The 20,163-nt window shown below is 44.5% G+C and overlaps 1 protein-coding gene across 2 annotated transcripts in view; it reads left to right on the forward strand.

Moving 5' to 3' along the window:
* Positions 1 to 693: 693 nt before the first annotated feature.
* The window catches only part of LOC131192027 (alpha-2-macroglobulin-like), a 95,361-nt gene continuing 75,891 nt past the window's right edge, over positions 694 to 20,163 (forward strand). For both annotated transcript variants that reach the window (XM_058170784.1, XM_058170783.1), the window contains exons 1-5: positions 694 to 901; positions 9,911 to 10,094; positions 11,104 to 11,269; positions 12,215 to 12,267; positions 14,159 to 14,179. In XM_058170784.1, coding sequence (XP_058026767.1) covers positions 810 to 901; positions 9,911 to 10,094; positions 11,104 to 11,269; positions 12,215 to 12,267; positions 14,159 to 14,179 — 516 coding nt within the window. In that variant the 5' untranslated portion in view covers positions 694 to 809. The remainder of the gene's footprint in view (positions 902 to 9,910; positions 10,095 to 11,103; positions 11,270 to 12,214; positions 12,268 to 14,158; positions 14,180 to 20,163) is intronic.

A 20,163-nucleotide genomic window follows, 5' to 3' on the forward strand; every position in this document is an offset into this window, starting at 1 on the left:
TTTTTTCTTTCTTCCCTTGTACCTCATATTTTCTTTTCCCCTTTCTTTTTTCCTTCCCTTAATTTCCTATTTTTTATTTGTATTTTATACATTGGTAAAACAATAAAAGTCATAGAAAAGGAAACAGCATGCATCTGTCTACTTATTTAATTATTTATCTACAGTTTATCACAATAGACTACAGTATAAATAGTCTATTATTTATAGTCTATTTATAAATGTATATCAGATAATATATCTGTTTTTAAATAATGAAAATTAGAACGCTCATAAACATTAAATTGGTCAGAAATTAGAAAATTACTGCAAACCGTTGACTCTACCTATGTTTTTCACTGAGCTTTCAATTGAACCTCCCCTAAAGAGAAATAAAAAAATAAAAACTGGTCGAGGTGTGTATGTATGTATGTTGAAAGACAGAGAAAAGGAAAACTTCTATTTGGACACAGAGTTCTGTCCAGTGTATTGCTCAAACAATCCCTATTTCTGACCTTGGCGTGTTGCCTAGTACAACATACAACCAAAGTCTCACTCTCTCTCTCTCTCTCTCTCACACACACACACATCCACGGACACGCACACACAGCCAGGCAGGCATCTTAGCTGTGCAAATAGCCTTCGAGCCAAATCAATAATCACTGTGGGTGGAGAGAAATGTGTGGGTGTGTTTGTGTGTCCTCCCATTTTGCAGGCAGCGAGTATAAAAGGGCTGGCTGGTTAGCGGAGGACGGAGCAGGTGAGGTGGAGAAAAACTCCGTCTCCTCTGACCCACCAGCTTTGACTCCTCTACCAGCTGACCTCTCAACGCTATGGGGAAGAACTGGATACTTGCAGGACCCTGCCTTTTTCTCCTGGGCCTCTTCCTCCTTCCCGGAGGGACCTCAGCGTCGACCCCAAAACCGTAAGCAGTTTTCCTCGTTTCTTCTTTGTTTCCCCCCCCCCCCCGAAAGTTGATTCTGGTTTTTCAGAAGGCAAAAATGGGTACAGATACAGATGAACAGAGTTGGAAGGGACCTTGTAAGTCATCTAGTCCAACCCCTCGCCCAAGCAGGAGACCCTACACCATTCCTAAGAGATGGCAGTCCGGTCTCTCCTTGAAAGTCTCCAGTGAGGAAGCTCCCACAACTTCTGAAGGCAAAAGCTGTTCCATGGGTTGATTGCTCTCCCGGTCAGAAAATTTCTCCTTATTTCCTGGCTGAATCTCTCCTTGTTCAGTTTCCATCCATTATTCCTTCTCTGGCCTTCAGGCATTTTGGAGAATAGCTTGACCCCTCTCCTCTCTGTGGCAGCCCCTCAAATATTGGAAGACTGCTATCGTGTCTCCCCTGGTCCTTCTCTTCACTAGATTAGCCAAGCCCAGTTCCTGCAACTGTATGTTTTAGCCTCCAGTCCCCTAATCATCCTGGTTGCTCTTCTCTGCACTTTTTCAAGAGTCTCAACATCTTTTTTATAGTCCGGTGACCAAAACTGGATGCAGTACCCTAGGTGTGGTCTTACTAAGGCTTTATAGAGTGGTATTAGTACCTCAGTTGATCTTGATTGTATCCCTCTGTTAATGCGGGCCGGGATAGCTCAGGCTGTTAAGAAGCCTGTTATTAGAACACAGTAGCCTGCAATTACTGCAGGTTCAAGCCCGGCCCAAGGTTGACTCAGCCTTCCATCCTTTATAAGGTAGGTAAAATGAGGACCCAGATTGTTGGGGGGGCAATAAGTTGACTTTGTAAAAAATATACAAATAGAATGAGACTATTGCCTTATACACTGTAAGCCGCCCTGAGTCTTCGGAGAAGGGCGGGATATAAATGTAAACAAAAAAAAAATGCAGTTTAGAATTGCATTGGCTTTTTTGGCTGCCGCCGCACACAGTTGGCTCATATTTAGCTGGTTGTCCACTAAGACTCCTAGATCCCTCTCAAAGTCACTGCTATTAAGCCTGGTTTCACCCAGTTTATATGTATACTTTTGGTTTTTCTTATCTAAGTGTAGGACTTTACTTTTCTCTACATTGAATTTCATTTTTCGTCTATGATTTCTTTATTTTTCCCTGAGGTCCTGCTGTCCTGCTGAAGTCAAGGCAGCCTGCATTGCCCTCCTTTTTTGTATTTGGTCCTCACAACAACCCTGCGGGGGAGGCTAGGTTAAGAAAGACCAACTGGCTACCCAGGGTTTTTTTGGTGGCCAAGGGTGGTTTTGAACCTGGGTCTCTTTGTCCTCAACACAACTCTATGCCATTCTGATTTTTTTTTTTTGGCAAAGCTGAGTAAGACAGGTAGTCCTCGACTTATGGTGCAACATTTATGCTGCTAAGTTAGTCTGGCAAAACTCATACAGGTAGTCCTCGACTTATGACCACAATTGAGGCCAACATTTATGTTGCTAAACGAGTTTTGTAAAACTGACTAATATAGGTAGACCTCGACTTTTTTTTAATTTTTTTATTTCATTTTGTCACAACAGTACACATAAACATCGACATAAAACAACAACACATCATAAAAGAAAAACAATATATAAGCAAAAATATGCAACAACTATGTTAATTTGATATAATGAAAGGGAACAATAGGACAGGAACGGTAGGCACGTTTGTGGTCTTATGCATGCCCCTTACAGACCTCTTAGGAATGGGGTGAGGTCAATAGTAGACAGTTTTTGGTTGAAGTTTTTGGGATTTTGAGTAGAGACTATGGAGTCAGGTAGTGAGTTCCAAGCGTTACTTGCAAGACTTACGAACTCAATGGCGTCCAAACTTTATGTTGCTAAGCGATTTTTGCAAAACTGACTAATACAGGTAATCCTCGACTTACAACGACAACTGAGCCCCAAATTTATGTTGCTAAGCGAGAGATTTGTTAAGTGAGTTTTGCCCCATTTTACGACCTTCCTATCCATATCTGTGAAGTGAATCCCTGCAATTCATAAGCTAGTAACTTGATTGTTAAGTGAATCTGGCTTCCCCATTGACTTTGCTTCTCAGAAGGTCACAAAATGTGATCGCATGAGCCTGGGATACTGTGACCGTCATAAATATGAACCAGAGCCTCTGAATTTTGATCACGTGGCCATGGGTATGCTGCAACGGTTTGTAAGTGGGGGGGGGAAAAAAGTCATAATTTCACTTTTTTTCAGTACTGTTGTAACTTTGAACGGTCACTAAAGGAGCGGTTGTAAGCCGAGGACTATCTGTAAATAAATGCATACAGGCATTAGCCAGGTTGGGGTGGTGGCTAAAGGCAACAGGCTGGAAATCAGGAATGCAAATGTGAATCCTGCCGAGCTGGTTCAACCTGGGGCAATCCCTCTCTTTTTGTCTCCCAGGAATAAGGAAGAGATTGGGGCAAGTCCCTTCTGAACTAAGGAGAAGTTTCCTAACAGTTAGAACAATTAATCACTGGAATAATATGCCTCCAGAAGTTGTGGATGCTCCAACACTGGAAGTTTTACGGAAGAGATTGGATAGCCATTTGTCTGAAATGCTATAGGGCAGGGGTGTCAAACTTGATTTCATTGCAGGCCGCACCAGGGCTGTGTTTGACCTGGGGGGTGGGGGAGCATGGCCAGGGGGATGCCTGTGGCAGCCTGGACGGGGCTGGGTGGGATCTCCAGCAGAGGAAGGCAAGACCAGGGAGAGCGCCAAACCCTTATCCTCCAGAGCAGAGCTCTCAAAACCTTGGCAACTTTAAGCCTGAGGGACTTCAACTCCCAGGATCCCAAAGCTGGCTGGGGAATTTATTTATTTATTTTATTTATTTATTTTGTCACAACATCATACAAAAAGATTATATAGTATATACACATATAAACATATATAGGAAGAAGAAAAGAAAAACAATAGGACAGGAACGGTAGGCACGTTTGTGCGCTTATGCACGCCCCTTATTCTGGGAATTGAAGTCCACCAGGCTTAAAGTTGCCAAGATTGGAGACTCCTGCTTCAGAGGAGCTTTCCTGTCTCTCTCAAGCCATGCAGAGGACCCCACTGGAATGTGGCAGTGCAAGCTATCCGGAGCCCTAGGCAGTGGAGGACAACCGCCCAGCCCAGCCCCCAAGCTCCCAGGGTACCAGGTTCCCACAGTCCCGAGCTCCGTTTTCGGCTGCGATGGCCCACTGCAGCGGTCTGCCGGCGAAAATGGAGCTTAGGAAGGCTGTGCGCGGCCCTCCCGAGCTGCATTTTCATTGGTAGAGCGTTGCAGGAGGCTGTCCCATGGCCTTCCTTGAGCAGGGGTGAAATCCAGCAGGTTGTGTTTTTTTTTAATTTGAATTTATATCCCGCCTTTCTCCGAAGACTCAGGGCGGCTTACATTGTGTTAAGCAATAGTCTTCATCCATTTGTATATTATATACAAAGTCAACTTTTATTGCCCCCAACAATCTGGGTCCTCATTTTACCTACCTTATAAAGGATGGAAGGCTGAGTCAACCTTGGGCCTGGTGGGGCTTGAACCTGCAGTAATTGCAGGCAGCTGTGTTAATAACAGACTGTCTTACCAGTCTGAGCCACAGAGGCCCTGACACATTCTGGAGAATCGGTAGCGGGAATTTTGAGCAGCTCGGAGAACCGGCAAATACCACCTCTGGCTGGCCCCAGAGTGGGGTGGGAATGGGGATTTTGCAGTATCCTTTCCATCACGCCCACCAAGCCACGCCCCAGAACCGGTAGTAAAAAAATTTGGATTTCACCACTGCTCCTGAGCTCTGTTTTTGCTGGCAGAGGCACCGTGGGCCGGTCCTTCGATGTTTCCAGGGTGGCCCTGCGGGCCAGATCTAAGCACCCCCCAGGCCAGATCCGGCCCCTGGGCCATGAGTTTGACAGCCCTGGTATAGGGTTTCCTGCCTAAGCAGGGGGTTGGACTAGAAAACCTCCAAGGTCCCTTCCAACTCTGTTATTCTATATTCTACCTAATGAAGAAAACTACAAGGTCTGGTCCAGGCTTAGTAAAGGTAGTATACTTGTTTAGTGACTGCCTTCTATATAGTGACCGTATGCAGTCAAGATGGTGATGAAAGAGTAACATTGCAATTAGTCCTCGCATTTAGAACCTTTTCAGGTCTCTAAACCCAAGGAACGCTGAAATCAGATGGTGGTAACAAATCTGGCTGGGGAATTCTGGGAGTTGAAGTCCGCCAGGCTTAAAGTTGCCAAGGTTGGAGACCCCTGATCTAGTTAGATCTTTGGTTCAGCACAGTGGGGTGGTTGTGAGGTGTGTTGCAAGCTCAGAAAAAAGATTTTGCAGCTAGGGATGGTCCAAAGTCTGTGATGTGTCAGGCCAGGAATTGCTTGGAAAGGAATCTGCATTCCTGGCAAGGCAGCTGAACTAAGCTTTTAATTCTTTCATTAAAAGAAAATAAAGCTGCTTGCTGACTGGGGAATTCTGGGAGTTGAAGTCCACGTGCCTTAAAATGGCCGACCTTGAGAAATGATGCTTTTAAGTCTTAGCTTCATTTTCAAGACAGAAACAAATTTTGTTTCCTTCCCCACAAAAAATACAAGTAGTGCTCAATTTACAAGCGAAATGGAGCCTACCCACTACAGTCCTAACTGGTGACAGTCATATGACTGTCATTAAACGAACCCATGGTTTGCTATGAGCTAGTTTTGTTGAAAACCAGAAGTAAATGTTGATTTTGGGCAAAACGATTGTTAAAACGTGGACATGTGATTGTAAATGCAACCCAGGTGGTGCCAAATGCCCAGAGCGGGGTCATGTGACTGCACGGTGGGGTTGGGGAGGCTAATGTCAGAACTTCAAATCTGGATCATAAGTCAGCTGTAACGTCTACTAATTGCTAAGCAACCGGTTGTAAGTGGAGAACTACCTGCCTGAGCACCGAAGATTTTGGGAATCCTAACCCATTGATGTCGATAGCACGAAACATGAAGAAAGGAGTATTGGACGTGTTAAATTTTTGCACTGAGTATTTTGTTTACTCATACAGGTAGTCCTCAAGTTACGACCACAATTGAGTCCAAAATTTATGTTGTTAAGCGAGTTTGTCCCATTTTACGATTTTTCTTGCCACATTGGTTAAGTGTCAGGTGGGTGAAGGGGCAAGGACTTGAACTTTCTTTTGGGTGAGGAAAACCCCCGAAGCTTTCAGATTCAGGTTTTCCCAGATGTGCCAATATGACATTAAGTGAATAGAATAGAATAGAATAGAATAGAATAGAATAGAATAGAATAGAATAGAATAGAATAGAATTTTATTGACCAAGTGTGATTGGACACACAAGGAATTTGTCTTTGGTGCATATGCTCTCAGTGTACATAAAAGAAAAGATACGTTCATCAAGGTACAACATTTACCTGCAGTTGTTAAACCAGTATCACGGTTGTTAAGTGAATCTGGGATTTCCCATTGATTTTGCTTGTCAGTGGGTCGCCAAAGGGGATCACGTGACCCAGGGACACGGCAACCGTCATAAATATAAGTCAATTGCCAAACATCTGAATTTTGATCAGGTGACCATGGGGATGCTGCAACAGTCATAAGTATGAAAAACGGTCATAAGTCACTTTTCCCGTGCCCGTTGTAACTTTGAATGGTCACGAAATGAACTGTTGTAAGTCCAGGACTATCTGCATTGGGCGTGTTACAATTTTGCACTGAGTATTTATTTTTTCCCATATAGCGTGAGAAAAAAACTCCATTACTATAAGCCAGGAAAAAGGCTTAAAAAAAAAAATTAATCCCCAGATTAATTTTAGTTCAATTCTTTCGCAAAGAAACTGTTCTTTATAATTCCTGTTCTCAAAAGGATACGTGCCTTGAGTCAGAATCCGAAAATTTGGGAGAGCTAAAAATGTTCCCCCGGCTGGTTTTGCAAGTTTCACTTCCTATTTCAACAAAACAAAACTCTCAAAAAAAGAAAGAAAAATGCGGTTTGTATGGCAATGAAAAGATGACATATTTGCTATTTTCAAACATCATCTCCACAGACATTTAAGAGTTACAACGACATGGGGAAAAAAAGACCATTTTTCAAACTTATGACCATTGCAGCCTCCCTACGGCCACCTGATCAAAATTCAGATGCTGGGCAACTGACTCATATTTGTGACCGTTGCAGTGTGCTGGGTTCATGTAATCACCTTTTATGACCTTCTGACTGTCAGGGTTCCAAGTAACACCCCGAACGAAAGAAAACTCTAAGGCTTGAGTTTCCTCATAGTTACGTTTTGTTAGAGATGTCATATTGGCACATCTGGGAAAACCCGAATCTGAAAGTTTCCAGGTTTTCCCCACCGAAGTGAAAGTTCAAAGTCCCTGCCCAACGCCCACATGTCCATCACATGGTCCAATCATAGCACCATCCCAACTGGAGATGCCTCCCACTCACACCCCTCCAGGTGTAGGGCAATATGTCCTTGACTCTGTGAGAAAGGAATGTTATTATGACTACATACCACCCATGCTCCATACAATACCCCCTCCAAATTTCCCACAGTAGTAAATGTGGCAGGCCTGAAGGCCCAAGGCAAAAGATGGCTTCCAGGCCTGACACGGACAAGCGAAGTTGATGGGGAAGCCAGATTAACTTAACAATTGTGTTACTAGTTTAACAACTGCAGTGATTCACTTTAAAACAGTGGTAAGAAAAGTGATAAAATGGGGCAAAACTCATTCAACAACTCTTTTACCTAGCAACAGAAATTGTGGCCTCGATTGTGGTCGTAAATCAAGGACTACCTGTAGCTAGGACTCACACCAGCCCAAGTGATTAATAGGAAAGGGGATTTGGACTGAGCAGTCCAAATGATTTCACAATTAGTTTTGGCCACCACAATGTAAAAAAAAAAGTTGCGATTTTAAAAAGAGTGCAGAGAAGAGCAACAAAGATGATTAGGGGACTGGAGGCTAAAACATATGAAGAACGGTTGCAGGAACTGGGTATGACTAGTTTAATGAAAAGAAGGACTAGGGGAGACATGATAGCAGTCTTCCAATATGTTCCAACAGGTGGCACGCGGAGCCATATCGGTGGGCATGCGAGTGTTGCCCTAGCTGAGCTCCAGCATGCCGGCCAACTGATTTTTGGGCCTTCCGGGCCCATTGGAAGTCAGGAAACAGGCTATTTCCGGCCTCCGGAGGGCCTCCAGGGATGGGGTGGGGAAGGACATTTTTGCTCTCCCCAGGCTGTTGTTAAGTGAATTTTGCCCCATTTTACGACCTTTCTTGCCAGAGCTGTTGAGTGAACCACTGCAGTTGTTAAGTTAGTCCCACGGTTATTGGTCCCACGGCTTCCCCAATGACTTGGCTTGTCAGAAGGTCGCAAAAGGGGATCACACGACCCCGGGACAATGCAACCGTCATATATATGAGTCATTTGCTAAGTTTTTCAACCTCACTTTTTTTCAGTGTCGTAAATTCGAACGGTCACTGACCGTTGAATTGACTTACAAATGATTGTAAGTCAAAGAATAGAATAGAATAGAATAGAATAGAATTTTATTGGCCAAGTGTGATTGGACACACAAGGAATTTGTCTTGGTGCATATGCTCTCAGTGTACATAAAAGAAAAGATACCTTCATCAAGGTACAACATTTACAACACAATTGATGATCAATATATCAATATAAATCATAAGGATTGCCAGCAACAAGTTATAGTCATACAGTCATAAGTGGAAAGAGATTGGTGATGGGAACTATGAAACGATTAATAGTAGTGCAGATTCAGTAAATAGTCTGACAGTGTTGAGGGAATTATTTGTTTAGCAGAGTGATGGCCTTCGGGAAAAAACTGTTCTTGTGTCTAGTTGTTCTGGTGTGCAGTGCTCTATAGCGTCGTTTTGAGGGTAGGAGTTGAAACAGTTTATGTCCAGGATGCGAGGGGTCTGTAAATATTTTCACGGCCCTCTTCTTGATTCGTGCAGTATACAGGTCCTCAATGGAAGGCTACCTGTGTTAACTTTTAAGTCAAAGTTTAAGTCAAAGGGAATACGATTTGGTGAAAAATGAGATAGGCAAAATTTCCCCTTTTAGTATGGATAAACTCTTCAGGAGCAAATACATGATTATCTGCCAGTTATTTGCCTTCAGTCACTGAAACTAACCTTCCTTCCTTTCTTTCCTCTCTCTTCTTCCTTCCTTCCTCCCTTCCCTCCCTCCCTCTCCTTCCTTCTCTCCCCCCTCCCTCCTTTTCCTTTCTTCTTTCCTTCCTCCCTTCCCTCCCTCCCTCTCCTTCCTTCTCTCTCCTTTCTTCCTTCTTTATTTCTTTCCTTCCTTCTCTCCCTCCCTCTCCCTCTCCTTCCTTCCTTCCTTCTTTCCTTCCTTCCCTCCCTCCCTCCCTCCTTCTCCTTCCTTTGTTCCTCCCTCCCTCCCTCCGTCCCCAGGGGGAGTTTATTTAATTACTAAAATTAATTTTTTAAAATTTGATTTATATACCGCCCTTCTCCCGAAGGACTCAGGGCGGTTTACAGCAAGGTAAAAAACAAGAATACAAAAATTAAAACATTATTAAAAAACTGATTCAATTTGGCAAAAAATAATTAAAACTCTAATAAAAGCCCCCATTAAAACTATTAGGCCAGCCCTGTGCGATGGAACAAAAATGTCTTGAGCTCGCATCGAAAGGTCCGGAGGTCAGGGAGTCGACATATCCCTGGAGGCAGCTCGTTCCAGAGGGCAGGGGCCCCCACAGAGAAGGCCCTCCCCCTGGGGGTCACCAGTCGACATTGTCTGACCGACGGCACCCTGAGGAGACCCTCCCTATGGGAGCGCACTGGTCGATGGGAGGCAATCGGTGGCAGCAGGCGGTCCCGTAAATAACTAAACTAATTTATAACTAAATTTAGTTTAACCCAGATAGTTCTTTTTGGCAACCACAGTTGGGATGTGCCAGTCATCTGGTGGGATGGGTCTCTTCATTCTCTGGTCCCCTGACTAACTCTGTTGTTCTCTTTCCAGGCAATATCTGGTTTTGGTGCCTGTCGTCGTCCACACGGAAACCTCCAGGCAGATCTGCGTCCAGCTGAACCACCTGAATGAGTCCGTGACCCTGAGCATCACCCTGGAATACGGCTTGCAGAACAGGAGCCTCCTAAGGGAAGAGGTCTCCAAGAAAGAGCTGTTCAAGTGCACCCAGTTCCAGGTGGGTCCCTCTGGGCTCCCTTCGCTTGGCGGGATGTCCATGTACAGTGCAACAGTAAAAGAATAACCAAAATAAAAATGGCTTGGATATACTTTTTTGGTACAGTGGAAGATGAATGTTTTTTCCATTATGATTTTATGACGTTACTATGACTGTGCTACTGTATTAACAGCAACAGCAACAATACGTAGAGCAATCAAGCCAGCAATAAGAGATTTAATCTTTATTTGGATCTTTGGCAACTGTATTTACTGAGCTGTGTGAATAGAGCTCTTCTCCTTCTCCTTCTCCTTCTCTTCTCTTCTCTTCTCTTCTCTTCTCTTCTCTTCTCTTCTCTTCTCTTCTCTTCTCTTCTCTTCTCTTCTCTTCTCCTCTCCTCTCCTCTCCTCCTTCCCCTTCCCCTTCCCCTTCTCCTCTCTTCTCTTCTCTTCGCTTTCTCTTCGCCTTCTCTTCACCTTCTCCTTCTCCCTCCTTCTCCTTCTCCTTCCCTTTCCCCTTCCCCTTCCCCTTCTCCTTCCCCTTCTCCTTCCCCTTCTCCTCTCTTCTCTTCTCTTCTCTTCTCTCTCTCTCCTTCTCCTTCTCCCTCCTTCTCCTTCTCCTTCCCTTTCCCCTTCCCCTTCCCCTTCTCCTCTCTTCTCTTCTCTTCTCTTCTCTTCGCCTTCTCCTTCTCCCTCCTTCTCCTTCTCCTTCCCCTTCCCCTTCCCCTTCCCCTTCCCCTTCTCCTCTCTTCTCTTCCCTTTCTCTTCACTTTCTCCTCTCTCCTCCCTCCCTGCCTCCTCCTCTCCTCTCCTCCCCTCTCCTCTCCTCTCTTCCCCTCTCCTCTCCTCTCCACTCCTCCTTTCTCCTACTTTGCCTTCTCCTCTCTCTCTTCCTTCCTTCCCTCCCTCCCTCCCCACCCCTCTCCTCTCCCCTCCTCTCCTCTCCTCTCCTCTATCTTCGGCTTGGCCAATTAAGAACCGTGGTACTCATCTCTAGAAAAGCTAATGTGCCTGCTTTCTCCATTCTCCAGCTCCCCAAATGGGAAAGTTCCTTCAACTCCCACATAGCGCTTTTCACAGTGGAGGTAACGGGAGCAACCCTGAGGTACCTAAATCGGAAAAGAGTCTACATCGAAAATCGGGAGACCCTCTTCTTTGTTCACACTGACAAACCCATCTACAAGCCAGGACAGAAAAGTAAGAGCATGGCTCCGGAAAGGGAATAGCTCTTTGCCAATTGTCTATGATCTCGGTTCAAGATTTTGTGCTTTTTGGATATTTAACAAGGGTCCCGTTTTTAGCTGAGATGGGAGTACGTAAACCCATAAGCCCCATACAGCCCCTGGTCCGTGTTCCTGGCCTTGATGTCCCTTTTGTGGTGCACGTCGTGGCCAAATTTCAACCTTAATGAGCCAAAAAAGTTCATATATTCATATATTAAATGACTTAGCCTGTGGTAACTGAGTCACAACTGAAACAGCCAATAACCCTAAGCAATAACTGGATGGATGGATGGATGGATTGAAAGCTGCTGAAGTTGAAAAATGCTGCCTTCGATCAACAGTTGATATTTTTTTTAAATTGTGGACCTTTAATTACTAAAATAATATTTTAAGCAGGATTCGTGATTTTAAAAAGGCACAATTCATGCAGCAGTAATGCAAAACATTTTCCTGGTTATTTTTCCCCTGAATCTGGAAATAAAAATAATATAATAATAATTTATTAAAGTTGTATGCTGCCCAACGCTAAATGACTCTGGGCAGCTCCCAGCTATTTCATTTACTTTAGGACTTCCACAAGAGCTCTGGAGGTTTTCCATCTCAGAGACGAGAGTAATTGTGCCGCTGATTGTGAACAATTCTGGCTGGCGGGGTGCAAAATGGTGGATTTGAGGAGACCTCTGTCTTGTAGAGGAAGAGTGGCATCAAAATATAACATGTTTCAATATAATACTTTTTACGTCTATGAAGATTCTCAATCATCCAAAGGTGTCACAAAGGTGCTTTTTACAAAAGGCTTTGTTGTTGTTTTTTTCCCCCCTTTGAAAACCTTTTATTTTCTTTCTCTTCTCATAAGAAACTTCTTCAATTCCAAAGAATGCATATCCCTGTTAAAATGGTTTTCTTCTTGCTTTCTCAGTTCTGTTCCGTGTTGTCTCTCTGAATGAGAAATTCCTTCCAGTAAATGAGAAGGTATGCAGCAAATTTTTCAAGATTGTTTATTTATTTATGATTTTGTCAAGCATGTATAAGGTAACAGATATAAGTTTTCTGAGGTTTTGTTTTCTGAGGTTTTCGCGGGTGTTTGTATGTAGGTCTTTGGTTATTCGGGTTTTCTCCCATGTAAAATTGGAAGTGTCTTGGCGACGTTTCGACAAAGTCTCATTCGTCATCTTCAGGCTTCAGCTTCGTGCTTCTAGGAGCAATGTGTGATCGCAGCTGTTTCTTCCTTTTAACTGCTAGTGGGGGGTTGAACTGATTGGGTGGGAGCTTGGCAGTGCTCTGAACAGATATAAGTATAAACATGATTATGAATACATGAAATGGATACAAATAAATGGGGGCAGTAGGACAGAGACGCTGGGCAGGTTGGTGCCCTTATGCACGCCCCTTACAGACCTCTTAGGAATGGGGTGAGCTCAACAGTAGCCAGTCTAAGGTTAAAGTTTTGGGGGTTTGGGGATGAAATCAAAGAGTCAGGTAGTGCATTCCAGGCATTGACCACTCTCTTGTTGAAGTCATATTTTCTGCAGTCGAGTTTGGAGTGGTTCACTTTAAGTTTGTATCTATTGTGTGCTCCTGTATTGTTGTGGTTGAAGCTGAAGAAGTCATTGACAGGTAGGACGTTGTAGCAGATAATTTTATGTACTATGCTTAGGTCAGACCGAAGGCGGTGTAGTTCTGAATTTTCTAAGCCCAAAATTTCAAGCCTGGTGGTTCCCCAAACCCCCAAAAAAAGAATATTTGGGGATTATGTAAATGGAGCACTTCCCTTAGTTAATCGGAAATCTCTCTGTTAAAGTTCCTGTTTATCCAGTGGGGCCTCAGGAGCAGAATCCAAGGAAGAGTATCTCCAATGAAACTGGCTCTTTGAATCATTTGGGGCAAGTGGTGGTAGATATGGTCTATCTCAGCCTCCCTTTCTTTGATTCCTTCCAGTTGAGTTGGGACTATGTTTCCCAGGACTTCCAAACTAGGATTATAATCCTTGAAGTTTGGAAAGTAGCAGATTTGAGGGCACTTCCACTTAGGTCAGGGGTAAGGAACTATGGCCCTAGGACCTGTGGACTTCAACGCCCAGAATTCCTGAGCCAGCAGGGGGAACGATGGTCCCTTTATGACTTGTGGACTTCAACTCCCAGAATTCCTGAGTCAGCATGGAGAATGATGGCCCCTTTATGACTTGTAGACTTCAACTCCCAGAATTGCGACTGGGTGATTGAAGGCTTGCTCCTTTTCACATGTGCCAATGATGCACGTGAAAAGGGCAGTGTGCCCATTGCGCCATCATAACTACACGACTACCCCGCCCATCCTGTGACTGCAGGCAGAGCAACCTGTCTGAAGATCAAAGCTCCTTTCTTGCAGGTTCCAAAGGAGACCTCCTTTCAGGAATGGTCCTTGTGGAGCATGTCTAGATAACCGATTTTTCTTCAGATATTTCCAAATGTTTGGGGGATGAGATTGTGTCACTGGATGCACCCATCTGTGGTTGGGGAGAGAAAGGGTCCACGCATTGACCCTTATGGACCTTGGATGTCTGTCCCCAAGACCTGCTTAGTAGCCATGGACGTATCCTCCATGGTGATGTGAGAACATGTCACAGAGAAATAAAGGAAGGGCCCAAGATTGGTCTTCAAGTAAGCTCTAACTCAGTGTTTCCATACCTTGTGGACTTCAATTCCCAGAATGCTTAGCCATGGCCATGCTGGCTGGAGAATTCTGGGAGTTGAAGTTCACTCTGCTTGAATTTCACTGATATGCAATTCAGTGTCGTGATTCACTTAAGTGTGGCCAGGTTGAAAAATTCCGCTCTGATTCATTCCTGTTTCTGATTTTGCTTTAAATGTGTTTCCTTCCATAGGTCCCCATGATCTACATCGAGGTAAGTCACGAAAGTCTTCTTCCTATGTAATTGTTAACAGATTAATCAATAACAGGACCCTCCAGCCAGGTCACTCTTTCAATGACCAGAACTTTAACTCCCTTATCACTCCCGCCGGGTCATCAAGGTCACGATGACACCTACGCCTGTGCAAATGAAGCCCCGCCCCCTTTTCCTATGATTTATTTGCACAAATCAATAAACTCTTACTGTGTTGTAAGAGGAGAAATAAAATGAGGATAACCCTCTCTGTACACCCCCATACAGCTCTAGTAGCACATATCGCAATAATAATAGCCCTTAGATTTATATACCGCTTCATAGTGCTTTAACAGCCCTCTCTAAGCAGTTTATAGAGTCAGCATATTGCCCCCAACAATCTTGGTTCTCATTTTACCGACCTCGGAAGGATGGAAGGCTAAGTCAACTGGTCAGGATCGAACTGCTGGCAGTTGGCAGAATTAGCCTGCAATACTGCATTTTAACCACCGTGCCACCAGGGATCTTCAAAGCACAAGTACATTCATGAATTGAAAGACAATGAAAAAATGGGGATTTATATATGCATATATATAAACGGCAATTAGATTCCTGTCCTGGAGTTTCCCAATCTTGGCAACTTAAATACGGATAGACTTTCTAACTCTCAGAATTTCCTAAGCCACCATGGAGGAATTCTGGGAGTTGAAGACCACACATCTTAAAGTTACCACGGTTGGGAAACATTGTCACGTCTTATTTAGCCTTCAGATCAATGTTTCTGATTGCCTTGTACCCTAAGGGGGTGAGGGAAAGGCAAGCAATTTGGTGCAGGATTAAAATGAAAGCATGCAGAATTTTTCAAAGCACCTGAGGGCAGGACAAGAAGTGACAGAGGAAAGCCTATCGAACAGAGATCTAACCTCCGGACACAATAGCAGTCTTCCAATTTTGGAGAGGCTGCCACAAAGCAGAGTGGGGGTCAATCGATCCACCAAAGCACCTCAAGGCAGAACAAGAAGCAACAGATGGAAACAACCTAGAAATAAGGAGAAATTTTCCGATGGTTAAACAATTCACCAGTGAAACGGCTTGCCTCCAGAAGCTGTGGGTGCTCCAACACGGGAGGTTTTTAAAAAGACATCGGACAACCATTTGTCTGAAATGGTATAGGGCCGTGATGGCGAACCTATGGCACGCATGCCCGAAGTGGCACGCAGACCCATGTCGCCTGGCATGCGCGGCGTCATCCATTCCTCTTCCGGGTTTCTGGCGTGCATCCATGCACGATGATCAGCTGACCTTCGTGTGTGCAGCAGTGTTGGAAGAACTGGTCTTCCATTTTGCTGTGTGATCATGTGTGCTGGCCAGCTAATCATCACGCGTGCATGCGCAGCAGAAACCCAGAAGACTAGCACACTGGAAACTGGAAGATCATTTTCAGGCGCACGCATGTGCCCTGGGCATCTCCTCTTCCTGGTTGTGGTGCGCCATCACTGGTATAGGGTTTCCTGCCTGAGTGGGTGTTGTAAGACCTCCAATTTAGGTCTTCTCTTCTCTTCTCTTCTCTTCTCTTCTCTTCTCTTCCTCTTCCTCTTCCTCTTCCTCTTCCTCTTCCTCTTCTCGCATTGGGTTGAACTAGAAGGCCACCAAAACCCCTTCCGACTCTGGTATTTTATATTCTGTATTCTACTGGCTTAAATTACTTGGGAAATCTGCCTAAGAATCCCATCAGCTCCCTCTGTTAATCATAACTGGTTGGAAGGGACTCTTGTTTTCATATTCCCTCCGAGATTCTAAACTATATTGAGGGAGAAGCGCCTTTGACAGATGTATTCTATTGAAATTCTGTAGGAAAATGAGGGAGCACAAGTGGCTGAATCCTCCTAAAACCAACCAGGTCCATAAGCTGCTCTTAGGAGACGTTTCATTTTTGAGAGAGATGTCACTCATTAACTTGGGGGAACTACGCTCAAAGCCTCTTCATGACCCGTGGACTTCAATTCCCAGAATTCCTGAGTACGCCATGCTCGGTCCACAGGATTTTTAAAAGAGCCCTAGTTTCCCACCCCTGCTCAAAGTTCATCTTTGGTTTATTGCAATCTTCAGGCCACCAAGTCCTTGAACCTCTTGCGACAGGCTCCCCAAATTGGATATTGTCCAGGGGCACTACATTTCCATTTTCCTGGACTCTAATCTGCTCAGGGTGGACACTCTAAAGCAGTGATGGCTAACCTTTTTGCCATCGGGTGCCAAAAACGGGGGGAGTGCTGGGAGGTTGGGCGCACGCGTGCCCACATCCATAATTCTATGCACCCCACCCCCCCGCGCATGCCCTCATGACCCCCCCCCGCGCTCTCCCCGCTTTTGGCACATGATGGTACGTTGGAACTAGTAGGCCTGTTTTTCACTATCCCCAGGCTCCAGAGCCTTTCTAGGAGCCTGGGGAGGACAAAAATAGCCTTCTCCCCCCCCCTCGGAGGCTCTCCAGAGACCGGAAACAGCGGGTTTCCTGACTTCTGGTGAGCTCAGAAGGCCCGAAAATCAGCTGGCCAGAGCTGAGCTCGCATGCCCACCAATATGGCTCCATGTGCCATCTGGGGCACGCATGCCATAGGTTCGCCATCACGGCTCTAAAGGGAGAAGGAAATCTGGAGAAGATTCGCTTATGCCAGAGATGGGGAATGATGGCCCCTTTATGACTTGTGGACTTCAACTCCCAGAATTCCTGAACTCAGGAATTCTGGGAGTCGAAGTCCACAAGTCGCAAAAGGGCCGTTGTTCCTCACCAATGGCTTACGCGCTCCGGTGAACCGAAAGGCTCTAGGATTCTGAAGGAGACAATCTCCTTTTCTTTTGTTCAGTCACGTCCGATTCTTCGATTGTACAAATCTGGCAGTTTTCTTGGCAAGGTTTTTCAGAAGTGGTTTGCCTTTGCCTCCCTCCTGGGCTGACTAGAATTCAGAGTCTCCCCATTTCTAGCCTTATATTTTAAACACTACTTCACTGGTTTACATTATCTGTGTAAAAGTGACTTAGGACTGTTTTTTTACACATGTGACTGTTTTTTATTATTATTATTTATTCGATTTTTATACCGCCCTTCTCCTGCAGGACTCATTTGAGGGAGATGGTCAGTTCAGAAATGTGAAATATAAATAAATGAAGCATCCACACCAGTGGTGGGTTTCAACCAGTGTAACAACCGGTTCGCTTCGCGGATGCGCTTTGTTGTCCTGCCTTTAGGTGCTTTGGAGCAGGGGTCTCCAACCTTGGCCACTTTAAGACTTGTGGACTTCAACTCCCAGAATTCCTCAGCCAGCTTTGCTGGCTGAGGAACTCTGGGAGTTGAAGTCCACAAGTCTTAAAGTGGCCAAGGTTGGAGACCCCTGCTTTGGAGAATAGCTTGACTCCTTCTCTGTGGCAACCCCTGAGATACTGGAAGACTGTTATCAAAGTCACCTTTAGTCCTTCTCTTCATTAAATTAGACATACCCAATTCCATCAACTCTTTTTTATATGTTTTAGGCTGTTGTGGAAAGATGAGACACAAGCCAGCTCTTCTGGGAAGGAAGGGTCTTTATTGCGCAGGTTCAGGAAACAGAACAAAGCTGAGGGGATTTCCAGCGTGGCTTTATATACTGTTCCGCCACGTATATGCTGCGCATACATTTCTTAGCATGTTACATTCCATATATGGCTATAATTCCAAGAACTGAATATTGGGGAACTGATACCAGACATGGGGGGAGGCAACACAATATGTTCACAGCGATATCAGGATGCAGTTATTGCTTGACAACAGGACATGGTTATCTAAGCTCAGCATATTTATGGGTGTATCTTGGCCCCGATATGAACATACATCAAGCTAAGAAAGCAGTTTCCTTAATATAGCCGACAAGGCATTTCCTCAGACTGGGGAAATCATGCTACCCAATCCTCCACGCATGATAAGGCAGTTGCAAGCACGCTCCACACCAGCACTAGAGGAAGAATGCACCCCTTGCATTACCAAAGCCAGGGTAGGGAATGTGGTCCTTAACACCTTGATCTATCATACACAAGCCCCCACAACATGCAAGCCCTTGAACTCCAATTGTATTTACAATAAGACTATGTACAGTTATTGTAGGGATGGCCAGAAAGTGATTTGCTTCAACCCTACTACCCCCCTCAGAATGAATGTTACCTTGTACGCGGGGTATGCTGGGATCTACAAGGGTAAGATAGAAGGCCTATATACATACGTCAATCACACAACTGTCCTTAAGCAAGGGAAAGAAAAAATAGTAATAGCATTTGATGCCTGCACAGCCATAGATAAGCCTGGCATTTCCTCAGGCTGGGGAAATCATGCTTGACCAACATTTTCCCCAGGGCTTGGAGGCCTGTATGGATAGCTTTGTTTTTAAGCTGCTTTTGTAGGCCACCTTAAGGCTACTTCCAGTTTCCTAATCATCTTCGTTGCTCTTCTTTGCCCTCTTTCTAGAGTCTCAACATCTTTTTTTACCTCATGGGATGTAATAGGTTTGTCAGATGCACAATTCAGAGACTTGAATTGTAATTTGAATTTTGAAAACGACCAAGGCTGTAGAAAGAAGATGAAACATATTTAAAATTGTAGAAGCTCAGCCAGGACAGATTAATTGTACGCCATAGCAAAATGTGGGCATTGGCTCACAGAAATGAGATTTTAGGCTAGTTACAAAACTGCTTAGTTGTCAGCTTTTCGTTGACTAAATTGTTTGAAATGATTTCTGCAATATTTGATCTGCTGCTGTCTGTAGCATCAGGCATGCCCTATTTTAACCGGCTGCTGGTACCTCAGATAGCTTATCTATGGACTATCTTGAGCAAAGAGATTTTTGATGCCAAGAACAAACAGAAAAGCAAAATGACATTAAATATTAACCGTAGAGGCAACACTGAACAGAGTCACTTAGCAGTAAATTCTCTTTCATTACGCCATGGATATTGATGGCCTATAGGCCAAATTTAACATTTGGGGCATAGACAAGATTTAGAAGTGATGATGCAAAATAGGCCAAGAGGGTTTTTTTTCCCTTCTTTTTTTTTTTTTAAAGGAAAAAAGTTTTCTTTTTCTTTTATTGGAGCATGGATCTTTAATATCCACTTACAGAATTTCTATACTGATCACGCAACTGTTAGAAGTAGCCAAATCACTAGAATTTGGAAATTTGGATGCTTGGTTATTCACAAAGGCAGTGGTGGGCAACTATGGCCCCTTTAAGACCTGTGGACTTCAACTCCCAGAATTCCTGAGCCAGCTGGCTCAGGAATTCTGGGAGTTGAAGTCCACAGGTCTTAAAGGGGCCATAGTTGCCCACCACTGTAAAGGGGACAAAGTTGAGTTTGCTTTAATCATCAACTATAACTGTGGTTGTTTTTTTTTTTTTTTAGGTAGATGGATTACAAAACCTTTTTTTATCTCTTTCACCCTTTCCCAACCTGCTGGTGCCTATCGCTGTCATTCTGTAGAGATTCTCAGTCATCCACATCACAGTTGTCCCAAAGGTGCTTTTTCAGGGGGCAACTGGACTTTCTTGTTTTTGCTTTTGAAGACGTTTCACTTCTCACCTAAGAAGCTTCTTCAGCTCTGACAGGATAGTGGGAAGCTTCTTGGATGAGAAGCGAAACGTCTTCAAAGAAAAACCAAGGAAGTCCAAGAGCGCCTTCGGGACAGCCATGACCTGGATGACTGACAATCTCTATGGACTTTTAGCTAGACAATTTGGGATGAACATCCTTGGAATGGTGTGGGAATAGGAATGGCTTTCCAGAGGAAAAATTGCAGACTACACGAACCAGGAGGTGACCTTGAGGACACAGATAAACCTCTAAGTGCATCAATGGCCCTCTAAAACAGGGGTGTCAAACTCACGTCGTCATGGCAGCGTCACATGACGTATCTGGACTTTCCCCCCCACCCCTCCCACCCCATTCACTAAGCTGGGCGTGGGTGTGGCTAGCGTGTGACACAT

The sequence above is a fragment of the Ahaetulla prasina genome, chromosome 2, assembly GCF_028640845.1.
Source record: "Ahaetulla prasina isolate Xishuangbanna chromosome 2, ASM2864084v1, whole genome shotgun sequence".
Taxonomy (NCBI): domain Eukaryota; kingdom Metazoa; phylum Chordata; class Lepidosauria; order Squamata; family Colubridae; genus Ahaetulla; species Ahaetulla prasina.